Source organism: Pelodiscus sinensis, chromosome 24 (assembly GCF_052426305.1).
Source record: "Pelodiscus sinensis isolate ZL-2025 chromosome 24, ASM5242630v1, whole genome shotgun sequence".
NCBI lineage: Eukaryota > Metazoa > Chordata > Testudines > Trionychidae > Pelodiscus > Pelodiscus sinensis.
This window is the reverse complement of record NC_143075.1, coordinates 18,833,865-18,858,290: the sequence shown is the minus strand read 5'-3', so window position 1 is coordinate 18,858,290 and position 24,426 is coordinate 18,833,865. Positions and strand designations below refer to the sequence as shown.

At 43.2% G+C, this 24,426-nt stretch overlaps 1 protein-coding gene across 5 annotated transcripts in view; it reads right to left on the bottom strand.

Annotated features, from left to right (window-relative positions):
- UBR4 (ubiquitin protein ligase E3 component n-recognin 4) overlaps positions 1-24,426 on the bottom strand; it is a 132,685-nt gene that overhangs the window by 74,767 nt on the left and 33,492 nt on the right. For all 5 annotated transcript variants that reach the window (XM_075906473.2, XM_075906476.2, XM_075906478.2 and 2 more), the window contains exons 30-46: positions 20,903-21,004; positions 18,930-19,030; positions 14,508-14,706; positions 13,994-14,182; positions 13,569-13,632; positions 11,119-11,310; positions 8,972-9,042; positions 8,703-8,850; positions 7,992-8,219; positions 7,421-7,591; positions 5,882-6,064; positions 5,410-5,568; positions 4,613-4,765; positions 3,740-3,967; positions 2,766-2,923; positions 1,324-1,495; positions 140-341 (exon numbers count right to left, since the gene is read on the bottom strand). In XM_075906473.2, coding sequence (XP_075762588.2) covers positions 140-341; positions 1,324-1,495; positions 2,766-2,923; positions 3,740-3,967; positions 4,613-4,765; positions 5,410-5,568; positions 5,882-6,064; positions 7,421-7,591; positions 7,992-8,219; positions 8,703-8,850; positions 8,972-9,042; positions 11,119-11,310; positions 13,569-13,632; positions 13,994-14,182; positions 14,508-14,706; positions 18,930-19,030; positions 20,903-21,004 — 2,720 coding nt within the window. The remainder of the gene's footprint in view (positions 1-139; positions 342-1,323; positions 1,496-2,765; positions 2,924-3,739; positions 3,968-4,612; positions 4,766-5,409; positions 5,569-5,881; positions 6,065-7,420; positions 7,592-7,991; positions 8,220-8,702; positions 8,851-8,971; positions 9,043-11,118; positions 11,311-13,568; positions 13,633-13,993; positions 14,183-14,507; positions 14,707-18,929; positions 19,031-20,902; positions 21,005-24,426) is intronic.

Here is a 24,426-nt window from a genome sequence, read left to right as displayed (position 1 = left end):
CAGATGACTGGTTATCTTTATGAAGAGATCTGTCCTACTTCTGAATGATGGGCAAGGACATCTGAAAAAATAGGGAGGGGAAGTTAAACAGATTTTCTAAAGTGGTAACAGACATGATAATAAAGGAAAGCAGCCTTACTGATAGCAGCTGCCTTGCGTTTGCGAACCGGTTTCATGATGCTGATGACACTGCTAGGCTGGAGGGAGGGCTGGAGCCAATAGGAAGTGTTTTCCACATTTGCCATATAGATTCTCAGGCTGCCGTCCTCACACAGAAGGATCATGGTGGTCCTTTGCTGCTCGTTACAGGCTGTGTGACGGATGGCCACCATGTCCTGGATCTGAAAATGGTTACACACCAGCACATGAGAAGCCCAGAGAAGCTGTTGCCTCAGCAAATAAGCTTATTGCATAAGTGTCACAAGTATCAAGGATAGCAGGTACTAAAGTCAACAAAGGCTACAATAGAGCAAGCTTCAATGGCTTTGCAGGAAGAAGGAAGAGCTGAATCTGAAAAACACTTTAAGAACTAAGTATGTTAAGGACTAGTCAACTATCTGATACCTCAACTATCCAATAAGCATTTGCTTGACTATCAGTTAGAGGCAGCAAAGGGGGGGCAAGAGGATACATGTCAAAGCGGCAGTGCCGCACAGAGCCCGTACTCCGGGCTCCCTGTGGCATTTCCATGGAACTTGGAGTCCCCAGCTGATCCTGGGCTCTATGCAGCGCTGCCACTTTGAAATGCAGAGAGGAGCCCAGGATCAGCTGGAGAGTTGCCCACAGGCTCCACGCAACATTTCCACGGAACCCAGAATCAGCTGGGGACTCCCCAGCTGATCCTAGCTCCGTGTGGCAGTTCAAAGAGGCAGCGCCGCATGCAGCCCACGGTCAGCAGGGGACTGAGTCCCCTGCTAACCCCAGGCTCCATGTGGGCGCTACCGCTTTGAAATGCACAAGAGCCCCTGCTGGGGAGTCTTGTACATTTCAAAGCTGTCATACTATGTGCAGCCCGGGGCTCTTGCGCATTTCAAAATGGAAGTGCCCACGTGGAGCCTAGAGTCAGCAAGACTTCCCGCTGGCCCCAGGCTGCACGCGTTGTTCCCGCTGGGGCTCTTATATATTTCAAAGGAGGAATGTGGAAGTGCCTATTGACTAGTTGATGGAAATTCCATCGACTATTTGATTAGTAAATTAATTGGTTGGGTTTGGGAAAGTTGGTTTGTGTACTGAAACGCTATTTTCAAGAGAAACCTGGACGTAGCAGGAGCGAGACACAGAAAAGTTCATTTGAAGTGCAAAACACAGGGACTACTCACTCACCTTGGCTTTAGCTGGCAAGGTTTTAATCTCCTGGATGAGAAAGGTATCTGGCTTCACCATGACAACCAGAGGAATGCCTGTGGTCTGCTGAACACAACACACCAACCCAGGATGGTTCATCACCTCAGACCACTGGCACAGTGCTGGGGAGGTCTTGCTTCCACCATTTGAACTACAAGAGAGAAAAGGCCAAGCTCACATTATCTCAAGAACCAGATGCAAGCGGTCAAAGCTAAGGAAGCAAAATTCTCATCCCTGCCAGCAAGACAAGTAACAGCACTGCCTGAGCATCTCATCGCATTCACTTAAAGCGACCCCTCAGAAAACCCCTAGGAGTTAGGCCAGTATTATCACCCTCATTTTACAGATGGAGAAATGGAAATGCAAAAAGTTGCAGTGAGTCAGTGGTAGCAAGGACCACCTAGAAATCCTGGCATCCAGCCCTGTTCTTTAACTTCCTTCCTCCTCCTTTTCGTAAAAAATTTAGTTGATTTTTTTAATCATAAAAAAATAGGGAAATTACTCTTAAAACAGATTTGAACTACTTTTTTTAATCTTATACTAGAGAGCTCTTTTGTCTGACTAGTAGGGGAATGACAACAAAACATCACATTACTTGTCAGCACATCCTAGCAGACAGAATAAAAGAGCACTGGTCTAAGAGCAAAGCATTTGTGTTACTAGATACAGTGCTCTATGCTCCACCTTGGCCATAAGACAAACACAGAGGAAACAGATAAACACAGGAAAATGTTCCCGCAAAACATAATCCCCACTTACATCTAACTCCCAGAGGAGAAAAAGCTCTGTGCAAAATGACCAGGCCAGGTCTGACAGGAGCAAGGGAGATGTTGGGGCCTGCTATTCATGGAAATAGAATGCAAGGTATCTGCTTCATGTTAATATGCTGAGACACTGGCTTCAATGCCTAGCTTGGATTGTCAGAAAAGATGATAAACAAGCTTTTTTCTTGCTATTTTTATAGCATAAGAGATTGGTTTCCCTCAGGAAGCCTGAAATAAGACTTAACATGCACAATGCTCAAGGTCCACTGCAGTGCTGCTGCCAACTGGAAACAAAGGCTTCCTGCTTTGCAGCTTCCGTGAGGGTGGATAATCCCATCAGTTCCAGCTGCTGCACCATTGGCAGCTCTGCACTCAGAAAGCAAGGTTGCTCTGAAGACACCTCTGTGCTGTGAAATCCCTAGTGAGCAAGATAAACATGCACCCCACTGCAAAAGCATGTGGGTTTGGTTTCAGTCACACAGTTTTACAAGCAGAGAGGTTAGAAGCAGGTGGGGACATACAAGATGGTAAGACATAATCAACTGCAGGACAGTTCTCTAGCTAGAGCCTGGGGCAGTGACAGCTGGGTTTTTCCACTGGGAACAGTCAGTGCAGTTGTTAAACAGAAATCAGAGGAGGGCATACCCTCAGACCTACCTCTTAATGTTGATCGGGAAAAGCCGCTGCACCTCTAGAGTAGCCCTGCTGATTGTGGCTGCAAAGGATTTGCCTTGGCAATAACTGAAGAAAAGCATCTGAAGGACATGGGAGTAATACACAGATACGCCACCTCCTGCCACTTGGCCATTACTGTCCTGCAGGGACAAGGAAAAAAACCCACTTGTAATTAAACACACATATCGTCAGAACTCAAGAGTGAACAAGTAGAACATTTCAACACCAGTCCTTCCACCTTTCACACTACACGGCAAAGCTCTTCTGAGAACTCAGCCCTCGATGACATTATTGCCAAACTGCACATCAGGAGGGACTCCCAATGCTTTTGAACAAGGTACTGAGATTGCACACGCACAGGCTGCAGGGAGTGAATGACACAGCACCTGTAGGAGAACACTGCATGCCAACCCCTGTGGACCTCATCTCCAGCTGCCAAAGATGCTTTCTTTTTGGTTTGTAGTTCATCTATTTCCCCACTTCATAGTGGACTGAGAAAGTGATGCTGAATGGAAGTTGGAAGAATTGTAAAGCTAGCCAACCTGTGCAGTGCACACAAGGCCCACAGCAGTGCTGACTCCTAACAGCAACAAAGGCCCATATCTGCAGATACTGAGTAAGGGTGGATGACCCCCTCTATTCTAGCTACTAAGCCCTTTGCACAGTGCCTTGTACTGACAGTAACTCAGCTCCAAAACCTTCTTCCTACTGGGCATAACTTCCCATCCAACTGTGGAAAACGTTCAATTGTCTAGATGACTATCAAAGGGTTTAATTTCAACCTCCCCCAATCCCACCTAGGGTGAGTCAATCAGACTTTCCCACTCTCTGGGGGGGAAACCCAACTTTTTTATGTAGGTCAGGGAAAGAAAAGGAACCTGCTTCTTAATATCAGAAGCAGACACACAGAAAAAGTCACTGACCCGTTTTATGTTACAAGGGAAAACTACCATTACCTTCAAGTCTTCATGGTTGACTTCAAGCACGTTGGTAACATAGAATGGTCCATGCTGGGCACTGCTTGCCTCCTCCATGAGCTGAGTATAGATGTATCCAGCAGAGGACATGATGACTATAATGTTCTTTCCCTCTTCATTGAACAGAAATGTGACATCCCTGATTTTGGAGCTTGGCAAAAGGAAGTAGAACGTTGGACTCAAAGCATCCACAGAAAGGTCATAGATCTGTGGGAGGAAAGGGAAAGGAATTAATAGAGTACCCACAGAACAGCGCCTCCAAATGGACCATAATTCAGACTTAAACTGATGCTACAATGGTGCAAATCCTTGAGGGCAGATTATTCAGATGCCATAATATGGAGATAAAGATATTAATCTCAGCTCCACGAATCACCAATTTCTCCTGTGTTTACCAGTTTAGAAAGAGGGAAAAATGCTGGCCCCAGTCTGCAAAAAAGTGACCTTCCCTTTCAAGCACCCAGCTTTGGACAATCGAGGCCAGATTTTGAAGATAATTGAAATCAATGGCAACTGCAGGTGGTCAGTATCTTGGGTGGGAGGAGGAAAGAAATACATCAAACCTTATGTGTTTCAAGTTGAGTACAAAGTAAGGGGCCACTTAGAAAAATAAAGGCCCATATTTTCATTTCTGTAAAAAGTATATGACTAACAGTGGTGAACTGAAATACATATTAGAAAACTAGACATCCTGGTAATGTCTTTCCTAGAACTCATATTTTTACTAATTAAGAGTGCTGTGTTATCCTGACACACACTGGTGACTCTGCCAGAACCCCATGTCATACTGAAAATAAAAAGCAACACACAGCACCAAGTCATTCAGGGATGACCCACAGGCTGTGACTGTACCTTCACAAAGTCAGCAGTCACAATAGCAAGTTCTGTCTGAGATCCTGGCAGCCACACAGCCTTAATGATGAAGTTTCCTGTTGCTAGCTGGGGGTGAAGTACCAAGTGATCGGAAACGGATCCAGAGCTGCTGAATGTTAGCACATGGCAATCCTGGGACAGAAAATAAGAGGTCAAGTATTTAAAAAAAAAAAAAAAAAAAAAAAATATTCCTGCAAAAACAGACTCAATGGCTATTGTTCCTGCCATGGACCGCTCATTGGCCCCAACAATAGATTCATGTAGAAAGAAATCAAAACGCTGTTTTAGGATGAATAACTTTGCAAAAGAACTGTGCCTCTTCTGGGGCTTGTTCAAACATTTCAAACTAGTGGTTTCTTAGATAGCATGTTTCTTTCACTATGGAAATTGTACACAGGTTTGAGAAAACATGAAATGATCACCCATTGCTCAGTACTAAAAGTGGCGGCAAATTAAAATTAAGACCATTCATTTCAGTGAACTTTTATGTATGTGGATATTCTTTTTTGCTTTCTGTAGCATAAAGGACAGTGTGCCTGAGTGTCATATGACTCAGTGTTTTATTTGATCATCATCAAGAATAGTTTTAAAAAAGAAGCTGCAGTTAAAACTAGTAGCAAGTGATTCAAGAATTAGAATTAGTGACATACACAATGTGATCTTTGATAGCCAGTTACAACTCTACAACCCACTTCCTTGGAAGAGAGGAACATAACTTCAGTTTGAGGTCACATTTCCAAAGATAAAAGGAACTCGCTTGGTTCTCAGACCCTTACCTTCAGCCCACACACAGCCAGATAGTCCTCCTTGCAGGGATTTCCTGTTAGGCTCAATACAGTAAAGGGAACTGGCGCAGATGCAAGACGGGTAAGGGTTAATTTCCTTTTGCTGGAATCTGCTTGTTTAAGCAACGCTGAGAGCTGTAACACTGTAATCTACAAAAATGATTGTCAAGTCAATTTTCAAGAGTTGGTATCGCAAAGAAGAAATTCTCAGTATCTAGCTTTTCATATGACCCCACCAATGTACTGTTCCAGAATCTCTTCAGCAAAAAGCAAGACGTTTGTTCTCTAAAATAATGAAACCGTTAATAATTCAGGGAGGTTTTCCAAGAGTCTAACCACTTACAAAACACTGGGGTCTGACTGCAGGAAGTCTGCTTGACTGTTTAGTCAATCTTTTCATCTTCCTTTAAAATACATTGTAGGTTGCGGTGCCATTGAGAAACATCCCCTTCTCAAGACTCACCTTGCCCTTTTCATGGCTCACAGCCAGATGCTGGCGGCGCCCATGTGGGGAAGACAGCACACACATTGCCACCCGCCTCAGCACATGAGCACTGATCAGCTGTCGGATTGTCTGGCCCTGGTCGCCACTGTAGTTCATTCGGACGTTCTCAAAAGCACCTTCCTGAGAGCCAAGTGTTGGGACCTGAGCCAATGTAGGGCACAAAGAACATACAAGAGTACAGACAAATAGAGATTTAACAACTGAAATGGGTTCATTCAGATTCACAGAATTTAAGGTCAGACTGTACCATCATAATCACTCATCTGACCTCCTGCACATTGCGGGCCACAGAACCTCACCCACCCACTCCTGTGATAGGCCCCGGTAACTGTACCTTAAAGAAGGTACTGTCGGCTGAGCTACTGAAGTCCTCAGATCTTGATTTAAAGACTTCAGGTTACACAGACTCTACCATTTACTTGTGACCTGTGCCCCAGGCTGCAGAGGAAGGGGAAAAACCCCAAGGCTCTCTGTCAATCTGGGAAAATTCCTTCCAGATCCCAAATATGATTACAGGTTAAACCCTGAGCCTGTGGATAAGACCCTCCTTCAGATAACTTCTCCATTCCTCTAAGCAACCTAGCAGCCCCTTCTCTGCACCTTTTCCAGCTTGAATTTTACTTTTTTTTTTTTTTTTTTTAAATACAGGAGACCAGATTTGCAATTTTCCAGATGAGGTACTACCAATGTCTTGTATAACGGTGACAACACTTCTCTAACACTCCTAAAAATCTATCACCTGATGCAGCCTAGGACTGCATTAGGTTTTTTTACAGCTGCATCACATTGGCGGCTCATAACCATCCTGTGATTGACCAATACATCCAGATCTATCTCGTCTTCTCTTCCTTCCAACTGATACAGTCCCCAGCTTATAGCAAGAATTCTTGTTTAAGTATATAGCCTTGCACTTTGAACTATTATATTTCATCCCATTTCTATTGCTCCAGTTTTCAAGGTTGTACAAATCTTACAAACATAAGAATGGCCACACTAGGACAGACCAATGGTCCTTCTAGCTCAGGATCCTGTCTTTCAACAGTAGCCAATGCCAGATGCTTCAGAGAGAATAAAGAAAACAGACAATCATCGAGTGATCTACTTGTCCACTCCCAGCTTCTGGCAAACAGAGGCTAGGGACACTCAGATCCTAGGATTCCATCCCTGCCCATCTTGGCTAAATAGCAACTGATGGACCTATTCTCTAGCTATTTTTTGAATCTTGATATAGAGTTGGCCTTCATAACATGGCCTAGCAATGAGTTCCATGGGTTGATTGTACATTGTGTGAAGAAGTACTTCTTTTTAATTTAAACCAGCCACCTTTTAATTTCATTGGGTGACCCTTAATTGTTGTATTATAAGGAATAACTAATACTTCCTTGTTTACTTTCATGTCCTTGCTCCCCCTGGTTACCCTTTTACCAAGCTGTTTGTTACCCTTACTAAAAACATAGGTGAAGAACGCACTTGAACTGGCAAACCAGATGATCATACCATTAACTGATCTGTCATTTCCACTGACTTGTCCAAAGTGTGCAGTTCATTCAGAGCCTGCTGCGCTCGGCTGCTGCTACCCATGGCTGAAGCTTGCTGGAAGTTGATCTGAATGGCATCCATTAGGAAACTCAGCATATCCAACACCAGAGGAGCAAAGGAGAAGTTGGCCTACAAAAAAACAGATTTGACAAGTAAAGTACAAGATATACCCATGAAACCTCCACGGGAGCAGCATTTCATAAGCAAGTCTTTGAAAAGCAGTTACGGCACTGTTATCCTAATAGACAACTAAGAATCAAAGAACTAGTCTAACAACCAGTACAGCCCACCCCACAAATACTCAGTACCAAAACAGATGCAAAAATCCAGTGTTAACTCTCAACATATAACATTTTCCCTGCGCTAATACTCAACTGGCATAAAACTAAATCAAAATGGTCAAAGTCTCTAAGTTAGAAGCACAGGCTATTGTAACGACAGCTTTATTCTAGGAGAGGCCAGAATCCTAAACAACCACTCCACAGAGGGTTCCTGACATTTGAATTAGATTTTAATACAATGACAATACCTGGGATTGCAATTCCTCTCGACAGCCCTCAACATTTCTGCACAGGCTGCTCTTCTTGGGTTTCTCTTCATCGATGCCCTTCCCATCATTGATGGTGACCTTGGATTTATCCGCTGGGGAGCTGCTTGCATGGCGAATGACACTCTCTGGAACTCTGGGCTCACTCTGGAATGCAGACTCTTTCATGGTGGAGCTCATGCCACTGCTGGGAGTTCTTTTCACCAAAGCCTGAGAAAGGCAAAGCAATATTGAGACACCAATCTGGTTAAATCCTCAGAGTACGTTGTCAGAGACAGATAAGATAGCAACAATCCCTGTACCCTGCATATCACTTTCCTTTCAGACATTATATTAGACAGGAAGTAATTCTGTTGGCAGCTGGTGGGAAACACGAAAAGAGCAGAGATCTGATATGTGGGCAAAATGAAATTGACTTACAAACCACAAGTCATTTATGTAGGTTTGAAGTCTTAATTATTATTAAGGGATCTGCCAATTCAGAACCTTCTGATGAAGGGGGTAAAAATCATTAAGTACAAAACTGCAAATTAAGGGGGAGTGGTGGAACTTGTTCTAAAGCAGACCTCTTAGTGCTCCCATATATCGATATCACAGAATAACTACTGTACAATATAAGACTTTGCAAAGCCAAATTTGGGCAACCTATAATAATTGCAGGACAGTTTAAATTTAAACATGAAGATTCTTTACCAAGCAACTGCCATCTTCCTTTGCTCCACAGTCACAGAAAAATGAACCATATTTGGCGTAAGAAATCTCATGGTCCTTGTGACAAACTTTAGCACAAACCGTGCAAACGCCAACCCCATCCACCATCTTACAAGTGTGACAGTGGTACCTGTACAAAAGAAACCAGGCAAGTTAGAAAAATTTAGTATACCATCTTTCCTCCAAATCTGAATGGCCAGAAACACCTGGCTAAAATATTCTGCATATAGGAAGGCCTGGGAGGCACTTACCAGTGTTGGTTCATGAATTCTTTCTGTGTGATGGTGAAGGTGCACAGTTTATTGCAAAGAGAATCTTCATCCTATTTAGGAAGGAAGATCATTTATTCAGTGTATTATACATATATCTACCTACTGGAGTCAACTCTGCTAAATGCACATCTGAAATCATTTGAGTTTTAGCATTATTTAACTAAAGGAAGCTGCAGGTACTAAACAAAAGCACTTCATTTTACATCCAAGTAGCACTGCACAATAGCGAAAATAATATATTGGGGCCCCAGTTTAAAAGGAGTAAATTATTGCTGACAACAGTTTGAATCTTAAAGATACATCTAGAATCCTATCCCAGTTAAGCTGTGTATTAATGTAACAGTCTTCAGCAGTAAGTCAATTTAAGATATGCAACATCAGCCACGTGAATAATGTACTGGAGTTGATGTACATTAGATAGAGTTTCTCCTGTCGCCTTACCTTACTCTTTGGAGTGGGAGCTGAAAGGGTACAGGGGTTGACTGGAGAGTGATATCTGCCTTCGATTTGTCAGGTATTCACTAGACCCACTAAGTTGACCACTAGTGGATCAATCTCAGAGGCTAGATCCTGGCTGTAATATAGATGTAGCCTCAGCGAGCCAGCTAAGAACATTTTACTCAACATTTCTGCTCCCTGTCTTCAGCTCACCTCTGCTTGCTTTACTAAGAAATCTGTATCTTTGTCAACACTGAAAAGCTAATGTATCTACACAAGAATGGGCTAGATTCTCTTCTGTCTCGAGTATCATCTACAAACATGTCAACTAAATTCTAATTGCAGAATGTTTATGATGACAATGATTTAAGAGACAGAAGACACAAATGGGCTTTTAGATCCTAGATTGCGTTTGTCCAACATGAAATTAGAAAAATACTGTGTTTTGACTATATAAATTGTATACACTGATCTAGAAGCTGTATATATAATTACAAAAGGCTATTGTGATCTCACCATTAACCTGCATAATAAAAGTAAAGGACTGTCATTCTAGTGCCTAGAATAACTGCTGAGTCAATATGAAGCAATGAAAATAACTACAAGCACAGTTTAAAGCACTTGTGGTTAAGATTATCAGGTTTAATCATTGCTAACATTTGTGGACTGTCTGCCCACTCTAAGATCACAGCCATTTTTAACATCACACATTACACTCATGAGGTCTACAGATACAATAAGAGTGGGGGAGGGAGATTTGACAGCAGCCTTCAGTGACCTGAAGGGGGGGTTCCAAAGTGGATGAGAAGAGGCTGCTCTCAGTACTGACAGATGACAGAATGAGGAGGAATGATCTCAACTTGCAGTGGAGGAGGTCTAGGATGGATATTAGGACTAGGAGGGTGGTGAAGCACTAAAATGGGTTATCTAGGGAAGTGGTGAAATGTCCATCCCTGGAGGTTTTTAAGTCCCGGCCTGACGAAGTCCTGGGCTAGGATGACTTAGTTGGGATGGGTTCTGCTTTTTACAGGGGGTTGTGACTGGATGACCTTCTGAGGTCTCTTCCAACCCGATGATTCTAAGGCATGTATCTATGCCATGCTACGGCTATGTCTACACTGCAGGCTTTTTGCACAAGAACAGCCGTTCTTGCACAAAAACTTGCAGAGCATCTACACTGCACGTGTTCTTGCGCAAGTAAATTTACAGTAAAGCGTCGGAACAGAGGGCTTCTTGGGCAAGAATTATTCCTCTCCCCATGAGGAATGAGCCCTCTTGCGCAAGAAGGCAGTATGGACAGGAAATATGAATTTCTTGCGCAGGAAACCCCTATGGCTAAAATGTCCATCGGAGCTTCCTTGTGCAAGAGAGCTTCCACACTGCCATGGACACTCTTGTGCAAAAGCACATGGCAGTGTGGACCTGCTCTTGCGCAGGACCTTTTGCTCAAGAACTCTTGCACAAGAAGCCTGCAGTGTAGACGCAGACTATGAGTTCTAGACCTTTGTGATATCAGAAGTAATTCAACCAAACATAACCCTTACTTCACAGCTAATTAGCATGCAACAATTTCAGTGGTTATATGAGGGATGCTGTGCAGATGCTAGATTCCTTGGTCCAGCTGCCACTCCCATGCAATAGCATGGGCTTTCAGTTACTAATTATGACATCATATTCTGAGAACTTACAGAGTCTTCAGCTTGAGAATCTTCCTCTTCCACTGCCAGTTCTTCTACCCAGTCTGAATCCACCTCAATAGCTCGTTCCTCTCCATCAACTGAAAGATGATTAGGTCCCTGGCCACTTGTCTGGCTCAGAGCATTAGTGACATCAGCCAGATAAGAGACAATGTGGCACGTACATTCCAGTATAGTAACATGCTGCAATCAAAAGTTTGATGAAAAAGAGAGAAGGAATACTTAAATCTTCCTTCATCTATTTGCAAATGAGCACAAATGTGAAAATAACCAATTCTTAATGACAAAGATAAGGCTTTGTGTTACACTCAGAAATTCTACCACAACACCTAACTGTGCTTTGCAAGGTGGATTGTGACAGTGATACAGTATGGGGACAGAACATTTTCTCTAACAAGTTTAAGGAGGACACTCAAGTCTGGAAGCCTTTGGATTTATGGGTATGCATATTGCACTACTCTATCCAATTCCTGTAAGCTAGTGAGATACTGAAACTAGCAACCTTATGCCAGATGACAAGAACAAAATGGACAATGGAAAGTAGAGGACAGCTTCTGTTCACCAGTGAATCACATCAAATTCAACACCTTGCCTTTTGTTAGCAAAATACTCAGAAGAAATACTGGGATTGCATCTACTTGCAGTATTTGCTTCAGAACAAGGGTGGGGAAGCTATGGCCCGAGGCTTGCCTTGCCTTGAGCCTGTGAGACTCAAAGCTCGTTCCCTACACACAACAACACGAGCCAGTGCTGGTGCTCCAGCCATGCCAGGAGCAGCATGGCTGAAACGTCAGCATCAGCTCCCTGCAGGGAAGCGAGCCTCATGGGCTCAATCAAGGGAAGCTGCCAGCTGGACCCACCCCAGGGGCTATGCCTGGCAGTGTGGAGGAAGGAACCCCTGCAGGCACGCCCCCCGCCCCCATTGCTCCCATTGGCCAGGAATCATAGCCAACAGAAGCAGTGGGTGGGGGGGGAGGCAGTGCCTGCAGAGAGCATCTCCCTGCAGCACACAGAGCCACAGAACTGTGCCCGGACCCCACACTTCCAGTCTACTCCTGCCACCCTATTTCTTGCCCAGACCCTGCACCCCCACCCTGTACACTGAACCTTTCATTTTTGGTCCCATCACAAAGCCTAAAGGAGCCCCACAAAATTCACTAAGCTCCAGGCCATGAGAAGAATTAATTCAGCCCTGGGGATAAGCCTGAAGCCTTGGCGGCACCCCCTTTCCCCTCTGGATTTTGAGGGGAGTGTCTTTTTTAACCTGATTTTCAGTGGGTGGGGGCGCAACTGTGTGGGTTTTTCTTCCCTTTTGTTGTAACTTGGGGACTAGGTCAGGGAGGATTGTGGGATTTTTCTTTTGCTTCTCACTTGTGCATGGCCCCCGACTGATTTCTGTGGGGCAGTAGCTTTCCATCTCAAAAAAGGTTCCTTGCCTCTACCTTTAGAGGTCTGAATTTTCAATTTTAGGGAGACATTAAACAAAAATTAAATATAGTCCTGAAAGGGCAGATTGTAAGGCTTTAATCTGAGCCTGAATCTACACTGTGTGCAAACAAGCAAAAGCAATTCACTGCCATGTATAAAAGGAAGATCAGAGAATTCCCCAAGTGAAGATTTAGATTTTAAAAAAATGCCAAAGTATTACACAAACAACAAAACACTTACTAACAGTAACTACTGTAACCTGTGCCTATTCCCAGAATAAGGAAAATCTCTAACAGTTCGCCACTTTTTCCTATATTGGTATAGTTAAAAGTAGCAAAACTGTCTATTTGTAGGTAATCTCCTAACACACCAGTTTGAATGCAGTTATACAAGTATAAAGCTCTTATACTGGTAAAAGTTTTTCTGGTTCAGGAAGAAAAGTAAGCTATATGGCTGTTTCTAGACTGGCCAGTTTTTCCGGAAAATCAGCCACTTTTCCGGAAAAATTGCCAGCTGTCTACACTGGCCGCTTGAATTTTGCCAAAAGCACTGACGATCTCATGTAAGATTGTCAGTGTTCTTGCGGAAATACTATGCTGCTCCCGTTCGGGCAAAAGTCCTTTTACGCAAAACATTTGTGCAAAAGGGCCAGTGTAGACAGCTCAGATTTGTTTTCCGCAAAAAAGCCGCGATCGCGAAAATGGCGATTGGGGCTTTTTTTGCGGAAAAGCGTCCGTACCAATCTAGACGCTCTGTTCCGAAAATGCTTTTAACGGAAAACTTTTCCATTAAAAGCATTTCTGGAAAATCATGCCAGTCTAGACATAGCCAATGGGCATAAGGCACCTTTATGCTGATAGAAGCGAGTCCACCCTTTGGCTTATGATAGGATAACTATATTATAAGGAAAAACAAACATCCTTAAATGACAGATTTATAATAGTATAAATTTTCCAATACAGAATAGAATTTAGACCAAACACTGAGGACTGACAACTGCTCTTGTTCCTTACCTTTCCATGCATGACATTAGCATTCATTTTTTCTATAACATTCTTTTGAGACAGGTACTTCTTGCTATATGATAAAGTTAAAAAAAAAAAGATAGTTATGGAAACCAATTCTTAAAAGTTATCAATTTAATCCTCACTGATGATGATCCCAAGTGTTTAGTTTGTTAATTTTACAACAGCATTATGCAAATTGTTAAGGCAGTGGCCACTAAATCAAAAGGAAAAGCTAAGGACCATTAAGGTTCCAAAACAAGTCTCCGTAAAAGGCAATCATCCGAACTACCACATATTGCAACAGGGGGCATTCCAAAATATGGGACAACTACACAGTAGCCCAAACGGTCTCCCTCTCCACCATCAAACTTCCAAAAAGAGAGCAACAAATCAAGATAATCAACCACCAACACAGAGCTCATTCTTCTTACCATCTGCTCAGCCAGTCGACTGCAGCACTGTGAAGCTGGAGATGGCCAGCACCTTGCCCTGCACTGGCCAGAGTTGCCATCACAACCATGAGCTCAGGGAAGCCTGTTCCATCACCATTGGCCAACATTTCCGTTGCCATTGGTATAAGGGTACTCAGCAGAACAGTGCATACGCCTTCGCCCACTTGGCTAATCAACAACAAGAAAGTATGAGATGCATTACAATCCATCGTCCATCTATACCAGGTTAAACTAAACAGTTCTGAGACTTGTCTAAGTAGTACCATACATCCACACCAGACAGACTCAAATACTAGCATGCTGGCGCATACTAAAAGTTCCCTGGGGTATGTATACCTAGTACCATTTCAAATAGTACTACATTAATACACATTACAGAATAGCAAGGCAATGGCTTTACATCATGAGAGATAAACAGGATTTAATGCACTAGAACTTTTCTGTGGAAAAGTTTAAGAGAATATAATGTCAGTCACATAAAATTATTCTCTACCTGTTTTCCCGAACAATATATGTGGTTAGAAGTTGCAGCAGCTGCCTGTTCTCTTGAATAACATCCAGCTGATCTGAATCTTTAGGTGGTGACATGGTCATCCTGGTTAGCCAGGCCTGTAGGCGTACAGGCTCCACGCAGGCCAACTGGGCCAAGGAGCCACATAGTCTCAGTAGACTGGGGTTAGGGCTTTTCTCAGCTAGGAGACAAAATTATCAGCAGTTGATACAGTGACTGCAAATTGAACATGCCTACGACAATTTTCCTATTATTAAAAGCAAAATTTACTGGATTCCCTAAAGCGCATACAATTGGAGAAAGCCCCACATCTATCCCTATTAATGTCATCACCATTCTAATTCTACTCCTCCATTCGTTCCCCCAGACACTTATTCTCTCTCTCCTACACTGAGGGTAACTGAATCAAGCATGACATAAAAGTGAATTATGTAATTTTCCAGCTTCTGGTCATCTCTAGCTGTTCATATGCATACTGAAGATATTGCCAGACAGTCCCCTTGTGTCTGGTACTCAAGAGAGCTAAACAGTCTGCTTAGCAAACATTCACCTTCAAAAAAAGGGATTGCCGAAATACTAGTTAACTCAGAATAAGCTTTTACTACACACGTAAAGGGCAAATAATTAAAGGAAAAATGTGCACAGTAGGAGGCTGCAAGGGGTGGGACAGTAACAGAATTGAAAACTGGAGCTAGAGAGGCGATGGGGAGAGAAGACAGCAAAACACAAAAGATGACTGAGAATGAGAACACTTTGTTTTCAGTATCTCCCCAAAATGTCTCTTTCAAACATTTTTACACTGTAGGTTAATGAATGTATAATAAGCAAAATGTTAAGTCACAGAATCATAGAATACTAGAACTGGAAGAGACCTCGAGAGGTCATCAAGTCCAGTCCCCTGCACTCACAGCAGGATCAAGCACTGTCTAGACTAGATCATCCCTGATAGATGTCTATCCAATCTGCTCTTGAATATCTCCGGTGATGGAGATTCCACAACCTCCTTAGGCAATTTATTCCAGTGTTTAAGAGTTAGGAAGTTTTTCCTAACAGCCAACCTAAACCTTCCTTGCTGCAGTTTAAGCCCATTGCTTCTTGTCCTAGCCTCAGACGCCAAGGAGAACAATTTTTCCCTCCTTCTTGTAACACCCCTTTAGATAAGAACATAAGAAAGGCCGTACTGGGTCAGACCAAAGGTCCATCTAGCCCAGTAGCCTGTCTGCCGACAGTGGCCAGCACCAGGTGCCCCAGAGAGGGTGGACCAAAGACAATGATCAAGCGATTTGTCTCCTGCCATCCTTCTCCAGTCTCTGATAGAGAGAGGCCAGGGACTACATTTCAATCCCCTAGCTAATAGCCTTTTATAGACCTAACCTCCCTGAAATTGTCTAGCTTCTCTTTAAACTCTGTTATAGCCCTAGCCTTCACAGCCTCCTGCAGCAAGGAGTTCTACAGGTTGACTACACGCTGTGTGAAGAAGAACTTTCTTTTATTAGTTTTAAACCTGCTACCCATTAATTTCATTTGGTGTCCTCTAGTTCTTCTATTATGGGAACTAATAAATAACTTTTCTTTATCCGCCTTCTCCATACCACTCATGATTTTATATACCTCTATCATATCCCCCTTCAGTTTAGAAAAGAGGAGACTAAGACGTCCCAGTAGCTTTAACCTCTCTTCATATGGGACCCGTTCCAAACCCCTAATCATTTTAGTTGCCCTTTTCTGAACCCTTTCCAAGGCCAAAATATCTTTTTTGAGGTGAGGAGACCACATCTGTACACAGTATTCAAGATGTGGGCGTACCATAGTTTTATACAGGGGCAGTAAGATATTCTGTGTCTTATTTGCTATCCCTTTCTTAATAATTCCTAACATCCTATTTGCCTTTTTGACTGCCGCAGCACACTGTGTGGACGTTTTCAGAGAACTATCCACGATAACTCCAAGATCTCTTTCCTGATTTGCTGTAGCCAAATTAGCCCCCATCATACTGTACGTATAGTTGGAGTTATTTTTGCTCATGTCCATTACTTTACACTTATCCACATTAAATTTCATTTGCCATTTTGTTGCCCAATCACTCAGTTTGGTGAGATCTTTTTGGAGTCCCTCACAGTCTGCTTCTGTCTTGACTATCGTAAACAGTTTGGTATCATTTGCAAACTTTACTACCTCACTGCTTACCCCTTTCTCCAGATCATTTATGAATAAGTTGAAAAGGATTGGTCCCAGGACTGACCCTTGGGGTACACCACTAGTTACCCCTCTCCATTCAGAAAATTTACCATTTATTCCTACCCTTTGTTTCCTGTCTTTTAACCAGTTCTCAGTCCAAGAAAGGACCTTCCCTCTTATCCCATGGCCATGTAATTTACACAAGAGCCTTTGGTGAGGGACCTTGTCAAAGGCTTTCTGAAAATCTAAGTATACTATATCTACTGGATCCCCCTTGTCTGCAAGATACTTGAAAACTGCTATCCTCTCCCTTCTCAGTCTTCTCTTTTCTAAACTAAACAAGTCCAATTCTTTCAGTCCTTCTTCATAGGTCACTGATCATGTTTTCTAGACGGTTAATCGTTTTTGTTGCTCTTCTCTGGACCTTCTCCAGTTTCTCCACATCTTTCTTGAAATGTGATGCCCAGAACTGGTCACTATACTCAAATTGAGACCTAATCAACACAGAGTAGAGCAGAAGACTTGCTCACAGCACTACTGTTAATGCATCCCAGAATCATGTTTGCTTTTATTGCAACAGTGTCACGCTGTTGACTCATTTAGCTTGTGGTCCACTATGACCCCTAAATCCCTTTCAACAGTACTCCTTCCTAGACAATCACTTCCCATTCTGTATGTGTGAAATGGATTGTTTCTTCTTAAGTGGAGTACTTTGCATTTGTCTTTATTAAACTTCATCCTATTTACCTCAGGCCATTTCTCCAGTTTGTCCAGATCATGTTGAATGTTGACCCTATCCTTCAAAGCACTTGCAACCCCTCCCAGCTTGGTTTCATCTGCGCACTTAAGAAGAATACTCTCTATGCCACCATCTAAACTTCTGAATATGATACTGAACAGAACAAATCACAAACAGACCCCTGCAGAATCCCACTTGTTATGCCCTTCCAGCATGACTGAGAACCATTAATAGGTACTCTCTGAGAACAGTTATCCAGACAGTTATGCACCCACCTTATAGTAGCCCCATCGAGGCTGTATTTCCCTAGTTTATTGATAAGAAGGTCATGAAGAGACCATGTCAAATGCCTTACTAAAGTCTACGTATACCACGTCCACCGCTTCTCCCTTGTCCACAAGACTTGTTATCCTATCAAAGAAAGCTATCAGATTGGTTTGACATGATTTGTTCTTTACAAACCCATGCTGGCAGTCTCCTGTCACCTTATTATCTTCCAGATGTTTGCAGATGAATTCCTTAATTACTTGCTCCATTATCTTTCCTGACACAGAAGTTAAACTGACTGGTCAGTAGTTTCCTGGATTGTTTTAATTTTCCTTTTTATAGATGGGCACTATATTTGCCGTTTTCCAGTCTTCTGCAATCTCTCCTTACTTCCATGATTTTTCAAAGATGTTAGCTAAAGACTCAGATACCTCCTCTATCAGCTTCTTGAGTATTCTACAATGCATTTCCATCAGGCCCTGGTGACTTGCAGACATCTAACTTTTCTAAGTAATTTTAAACTTGGGGTTTTTTTATTTTAACTTTTACACCTATCCCATTTCCATTAGCATTCGCTACATTAGGCATCCCGTTAGCATCAAACTTCATGGTGAAAGCAAAAACAAAGAAGCCATGAAGCACCTCTGCCATGCCATTTTCAAGTTTCCTGTTATTGTTTCTCCCTCTTCATTGAGCAATGGGCCTACCCTGTCCTTGATCTTCCTCTTGCTTCTAATATATTTGTAGAATGTTTTCATGTTACCCTTTGTATCTTTAGCTAGATTTAGCTTATTTTGTGCCATTGTCTTTCTAATCTTGCCCCTGCATACCTGTGTTTGCTTATATTCATCCTTTGTAATTTGATCTCATTTCCACTTTTTAAACGACTCCTCTTCGATTTTTACATCATTTAAGATCTCCTGGTTGATTCAAGGTGGTCTCCTGACATTTCTATCTTTCCTACACAGTGGAATAGTTTGCTTTTAGGCCCTTAACGTCCTTTTAAAAAACTGCCAGCTCTCTTCAGTTGTTTTTCCTCTTAGTCTTGCTTCCCACGGGACCTTACCTACCAGTTCTCTGAGTTTACTAAAATCTGCCTTCCTGAAATCCACTCTTCTCCCTTTTACCATTCTTTAGAATCATGAACTCTATGATTTCACGATCACTTTCACCCAATTTGCACATCCAAGTTATGATGCAGAGATTAAACAGTCACTTACTCAACTGGAAGAGTTTGGTGAAGAATTTCAGAACTCTATTACAGAATTTAGCTGAGAGATTCTCATTGGCTGTTGCCATCATGATCTGGACCAGTTCTCCACTAGTTGAAAGAAAACAAATCATCAGGTCAAACCTTTCAAAAATGCACATATCTCTTTTCTTCACCATTATTTATATCCATCTGAGATGCCAGGGCAGAAACAGATCATACAATGCAGATTCAGAGAGGAGGGACAGACACCTAAACAAGACAAAATTCTAACCACAGCACCCAGCACAGTAAGGATGGAGTACTGCAAGCAGCTACCATCCAATCTTGGTTTCATCCAAAAGAATGACAACAAAAACCATCTGAATGTGTTGTGTGTGAAACAGCTAAGCAATTATACTCGAAAGGGAACTATCAAACAAGTGCCAACCCTACTTCTCTTCAAAGTTTATTAGAATAACATGGAGACATGTTGTAGTCAGTCAGTTTAAAATTAAGGCTACATAACAGAAGAGACTACTTTTAAAAAATGCTTGCTGCTTTGAGGTTTAAGCAATTTCAGTCTGTTGGTAAAATAACCACAACTTTTTCATATTGTCCTCTGCTCCACTCTCTAAGGGTATGTCTAACCACCCTAGTTCGAACTAGGGTGGCAGTGTAATGTAGTCATTCGAAGTTGCAAATGAAGCCTGGGATTTAAATATCCCGGGCTTCATTTGCATCTTGCCGGGCGCCGCCATTTTTAAATCCTCGTTAGTGCGGACTCCGTGCCCGCAGCTACATGCGGCACGGAGTAGGTAGTTCGAATAAGGCTAATTCGAACTACCATTACTCCTCTCTGGAACCACGAGGAGTAATGGTTGTTTGAATTAGAAAGCCTAATTCGAACTACCTACTCCGTGCCGCGTGTAGCCGCGGGCACGGAGTCCGCACTAATGAGGATTTAAAAATGGCGGCGCCCGGCAAGATGCAAATGAAGCCCGGGATATTTAAATCCCGGGCTTCATTTGCAACTTCGAATGACTACATTAACCACCCTAGTTCAAACTAGGGTGGTAGTGCAGACATACCCTAAGATACTAACTCATATTTAAGAGCCTAACATTTACATGCTTTTGTAACCTGACTGTACACAATACTTTCAGAGCAATGCCATCAGAGCCTTAGCTCCAAATTTGGAGTGGCATACAAACCTAGCGCACAGATCATGACCACTCTGGTAACAAACCAAGGTTCTATCACAAAAGGACCAAAGCTGCACACAATCAAGTCAAGTCCCTCATGATGCTACATTAGCTTAGGCTGAACAATATGAAGTAGAGAGGGTGCTTTCTCAGCTTTACAATTGGAATTAACTCTTCCCCCCCAATTCACCTCTTCCTAAACTCTTGCTGTGCTCTGCTGCTTTCACATCCTCAATGCTATGGGGTGGCACTGAGAGAACAGGTAGAACTTTAGAAGTAGGACTGACAGACAAATTAATACTCCTCTCTCAAGGCAGTCTTCAAGCTGCCTCTGACAAAAAGCATGTATCCAAAGACTCTCAAAACCATGCACTGAAATAATGACTAATTGTACATTTACATAAGAACATAAGAACGGCCGTACTGGGTCAGACCAAAGGTCCATCTAGCCCAGTATCCTGTCTACCGACAGTGGCCAGCACCAGGTACCCCAGAGAGGGTTGACCAAAGACAATGATCAAGCGATTTGTCTCCTGCCATCCCTCTCCAGCCTCTGACAAACAGTGTTGAAGTGTTTTATTTGCAGTGTTGAAGAAAAAACTCTTTCACACCCAGGAAACTTTTCAGACTTACTAAATCTCACATCTCTCCAAAGAGCAATTTGTTCCTCGTGCAGATTACATGATCTCTACACTTTACTGTACAGAAGCAACAGCATTTCACAAATGCTAAGCATAACAAGACAAGGAATAACAGAGAAAAGAAGAAGTCCTTAGAATGCAATATTCCATCACATCACCTCTCTGAGAAGAATTCCTCCATGGCTTTCCGGGCCTGGCTGCTCTCTAGCTGCTTCTCCAGATGCTGCAAACACTCCTCCAAGATAGACTCATCCAAGCCACTGTGGATCAAAGATTAAGTATAAAGAAGAGCGAACTGTCTGTTCAGTCTTATCTATTTATTATCATTGTTAAACATAGGATTAAACTATAACTGACAATGATTCTGTCTGAAACACATGAATAAAGGTAAAAATTGATTAAACCTAAATTGGGACTCAGACCTCAGTTGCCCACTCTTACAACTAGCATTCCTGGGTGGGCTTAAATCTAAGATATCTGTCATATTTGGTGTTGCAATCTAGAACTCTGGATACTAACAAGGTACAGATGGTTTTAGAGAGCATGGCATTGGAAAACATCCAGATAAAAAAGTAGGGTTGCAGAAGGAAGCACTACATTAAATAGTTTATAATCTCTCTTGGGGAGAGAGATTTCATAGAAAAGCCTCAGCCAAGGAAGAACCTGTGGACATAGTCCAAGAAACCTTTAAGAATAATTTAGTGAACTATAAAAGCTCCCATAAAAAAGGAGTGTGTATGGAAAAATTAAATACAATGGTCTTGTGTCTCCAGCATACAAGAGGGGTTAAGAAATTGTGCAAAAAGTTCAACATATAGAAAAAGAAGCAGTAGAACATGGCCAAGTGGCAGTCGCAGCATCAGAACAAACAGTTAACTTTTGCAGAGGGCACACAGACACATTCGCCCCGTCCACCTCTTTTGGAAGAGGATGATTCAAACGCTTACTGAAAGAGAGAGAGAGAGTGCAACTTTATGGATTCACAAAGCACTATAAAGAAACAGTGGGTTGCTGTACATTTTCACATCATTTAGGTAAATGCATGTAAATGTGTTATATGTAACCAATCAATCTGCTGGATTAATTGGTTTATTTTAACTTGGTTTTATATTTTAATTTTTTGTGTGTGTTTTATATAACATATGCCATATGACTTTTTTTAAATTTATATTTGTTTCAAGTTATTTTGGGTTTATTTTTGTTGCAATGAAAATTAAGTTTGCACATTATTTTAATACTAGCCAATTAGCCCATCATAAGACGGGATTTTCAGGTCTCTCCTCCATGTTGGTCTTCTCTCCTGAGCCTCTGGTCTCTCTCTCTTTCTCTCTCTCTCTCCTCCTACTTCCCCCCCCCCCTCTCAGCTCTTCTCCCCCTCCTGCCTCTCATTCTCCCTTTCTTTTCTCCTCCTCCTCCTCCTGCCTCTCTCTCTCCCCTCCGTCTCTCCCTGCCCCCCTCTCCTCTCCCACCATGGCGCTCGGCTGAGTGCTGCCTGCTCAGCCAGGCCACCACAAGGGAGGGGGCACAGCAGTGACGTACACAGCCAGGGGACGTGGCCGTGTACGTCACCGCCCCGCCCCCCTTCCCCTCCCGCCGTGGCACTCAGTCACAGGGGAGCCCAAACAGCCGCTTGCGCCGCTGACTCCCACACAGCAGCCCAGCTGAGGGATGCAGCACTCAGCTGAGCGCCACGGCGGGTGGGGAAGGGGTAGCGGGGCGGTGACGTACACGGCCAAGGGGCGGGGCCATGTTCGATAGCATTACAGACTCACGGACATTGGGCTTATATGATACAGATATATAAAACACACACTTTTGTGATCACACATTATTGATTCCGAAGCTTTTCCCTTGTGTTATCTGAAATTACATCCTGTAGTAAAAATATTCCCAAAAATATTGCAGGCAAAATCCAAAGACATTTTCACTCTCTAAAAGGCAGTGTTGTAGATACTCTTCTGAGTTTCCTCTATCCACAGGGAATCAGTGTTAAAAGGATCAAATATCATTATGCATAATATTTTTACATCTTGGTTAACTGGTGTCATTACCTGTTCTCCAAGCTTATTATACCTGCTGACTTACACAGAGAGAACAAGAACCAGTCTAATTTAATAGCCAGATGCAAACAATAAGGCAAAATTTATCAAGTGATTTTGATTAGCACCTCTAGCTTTGATCTCATGCTCCCTATGCAACTCCTATTTGTCTAGTAACAGCCACAAATTATCCACATTCAAATATTCAGCTGGAGTACTATGTCCAATTCTGGATGCCACGCTTCAAGAAAGAGGACGGCAAATTGGAAGAGTCCCAGGAGAGAAGCAAAAATAATAAAAGGCTTATAAAACCTGACCTATGAGAAAAGGTTAAAACAACTGGGCATGTTTAGACTGAGGGGGGACCCAATATAAGTTTTCTTCAGCTACAGGTTGAACCGCTCCAGTCTGGCACCTTTGGGACTTGATTGGTGCCAAACCAGAGAATTTGCTGAACTACGGGAGGTCAATATTGTCTAGCAGCATTAGCAACACTTCCACTGCATACAGGACTCTTAATTTACCCCTGAATGTCTTCAAGCTAAGTAACAGCACAGAACACAGAGCCAGGACTGGTAACAGTAAACAAGCTTTTTGGGATTGCAGGAAAGTTGGTCATATCCATGGTAAGTGGACATCTAGCTAACTAAAATAAATGCCAGACCACGGATGTTGACAGACCAGAGATGGAATGTCAATGAGTAGTCAATTAAGCCTAGGCTATTTGTTAATCGTTTATCAGTTAATCTAGTCAAGTGGACTACTCAAATTCCTCCCTGCCTGCCACCTCTATGACAAAGGCAGGAAAGAGGGGAGAGCAGGAGCCTGTGCTGGGGGAAGCTAGCTTAAAAGCCAGTGATGCCTGTCTCCCAAAGGCTCCACAGCGATGCCTGTCTCCCCCTCACCTGGTGCTGCTGCCTCCATCAGAGGCAGCCAGAGTGGAGTGGAGCAGCGCAGCTGGAGATGGGGGGCACCAGGGGAGGCTGCTGCGAAGCAGCCTCTGGTTGTGGTGGGACCTGGCTCGCTGTGGATAGAGGCTGCTTTGTAGCAGCAGCCCCTGTCTGTGGGGTTCCAAGCTCTGCATGGACAGAGGCTTCTCCACATCCTGCAGAGCAGCAAGCTTGATCCTGCTGTGGACCGAGGCTGGTCCCCAGCAGCAGCGCCAGCCTCTCTCCGCGGGGAGCTTGGGCGCCCTGCAGACAGAGGCTGCTGTCACCCCGCGCTGCTGCCTCTTACATAGAGGAAGCAGCACGGGGTGGCAGGCAGGCAGCCAATCCATGAGGGGAACTGGTTTTTAAACTTGCTCCACTTGTGGGCTGGTACCTGTCTGGATCCCCGCGCTGCTACTCTGATACAGCAGCACAGGATGGTAAGGGGCTCCCTGGGAATGGGGCTGGAGTGCACTGGCTGCCAGCCCCACCCCCAGGGACTAGAGAATAAGCAACTAACAGCTAAGTATTCATGCAGCTAGTCAACTATTCTATTACCTGTTACCTAACATCCCTAGAACACAGACGTTAAACTTGTATAAGGAGGACAGTGACCAGGCTTAATCTGCAGCAAGGGAGATTCAGATTAGATATTAGCAGTAGGTAGGCTCTGGAAGAAGCTTCCACAGGAAGTTGTGGAATCATCGTTCTTGT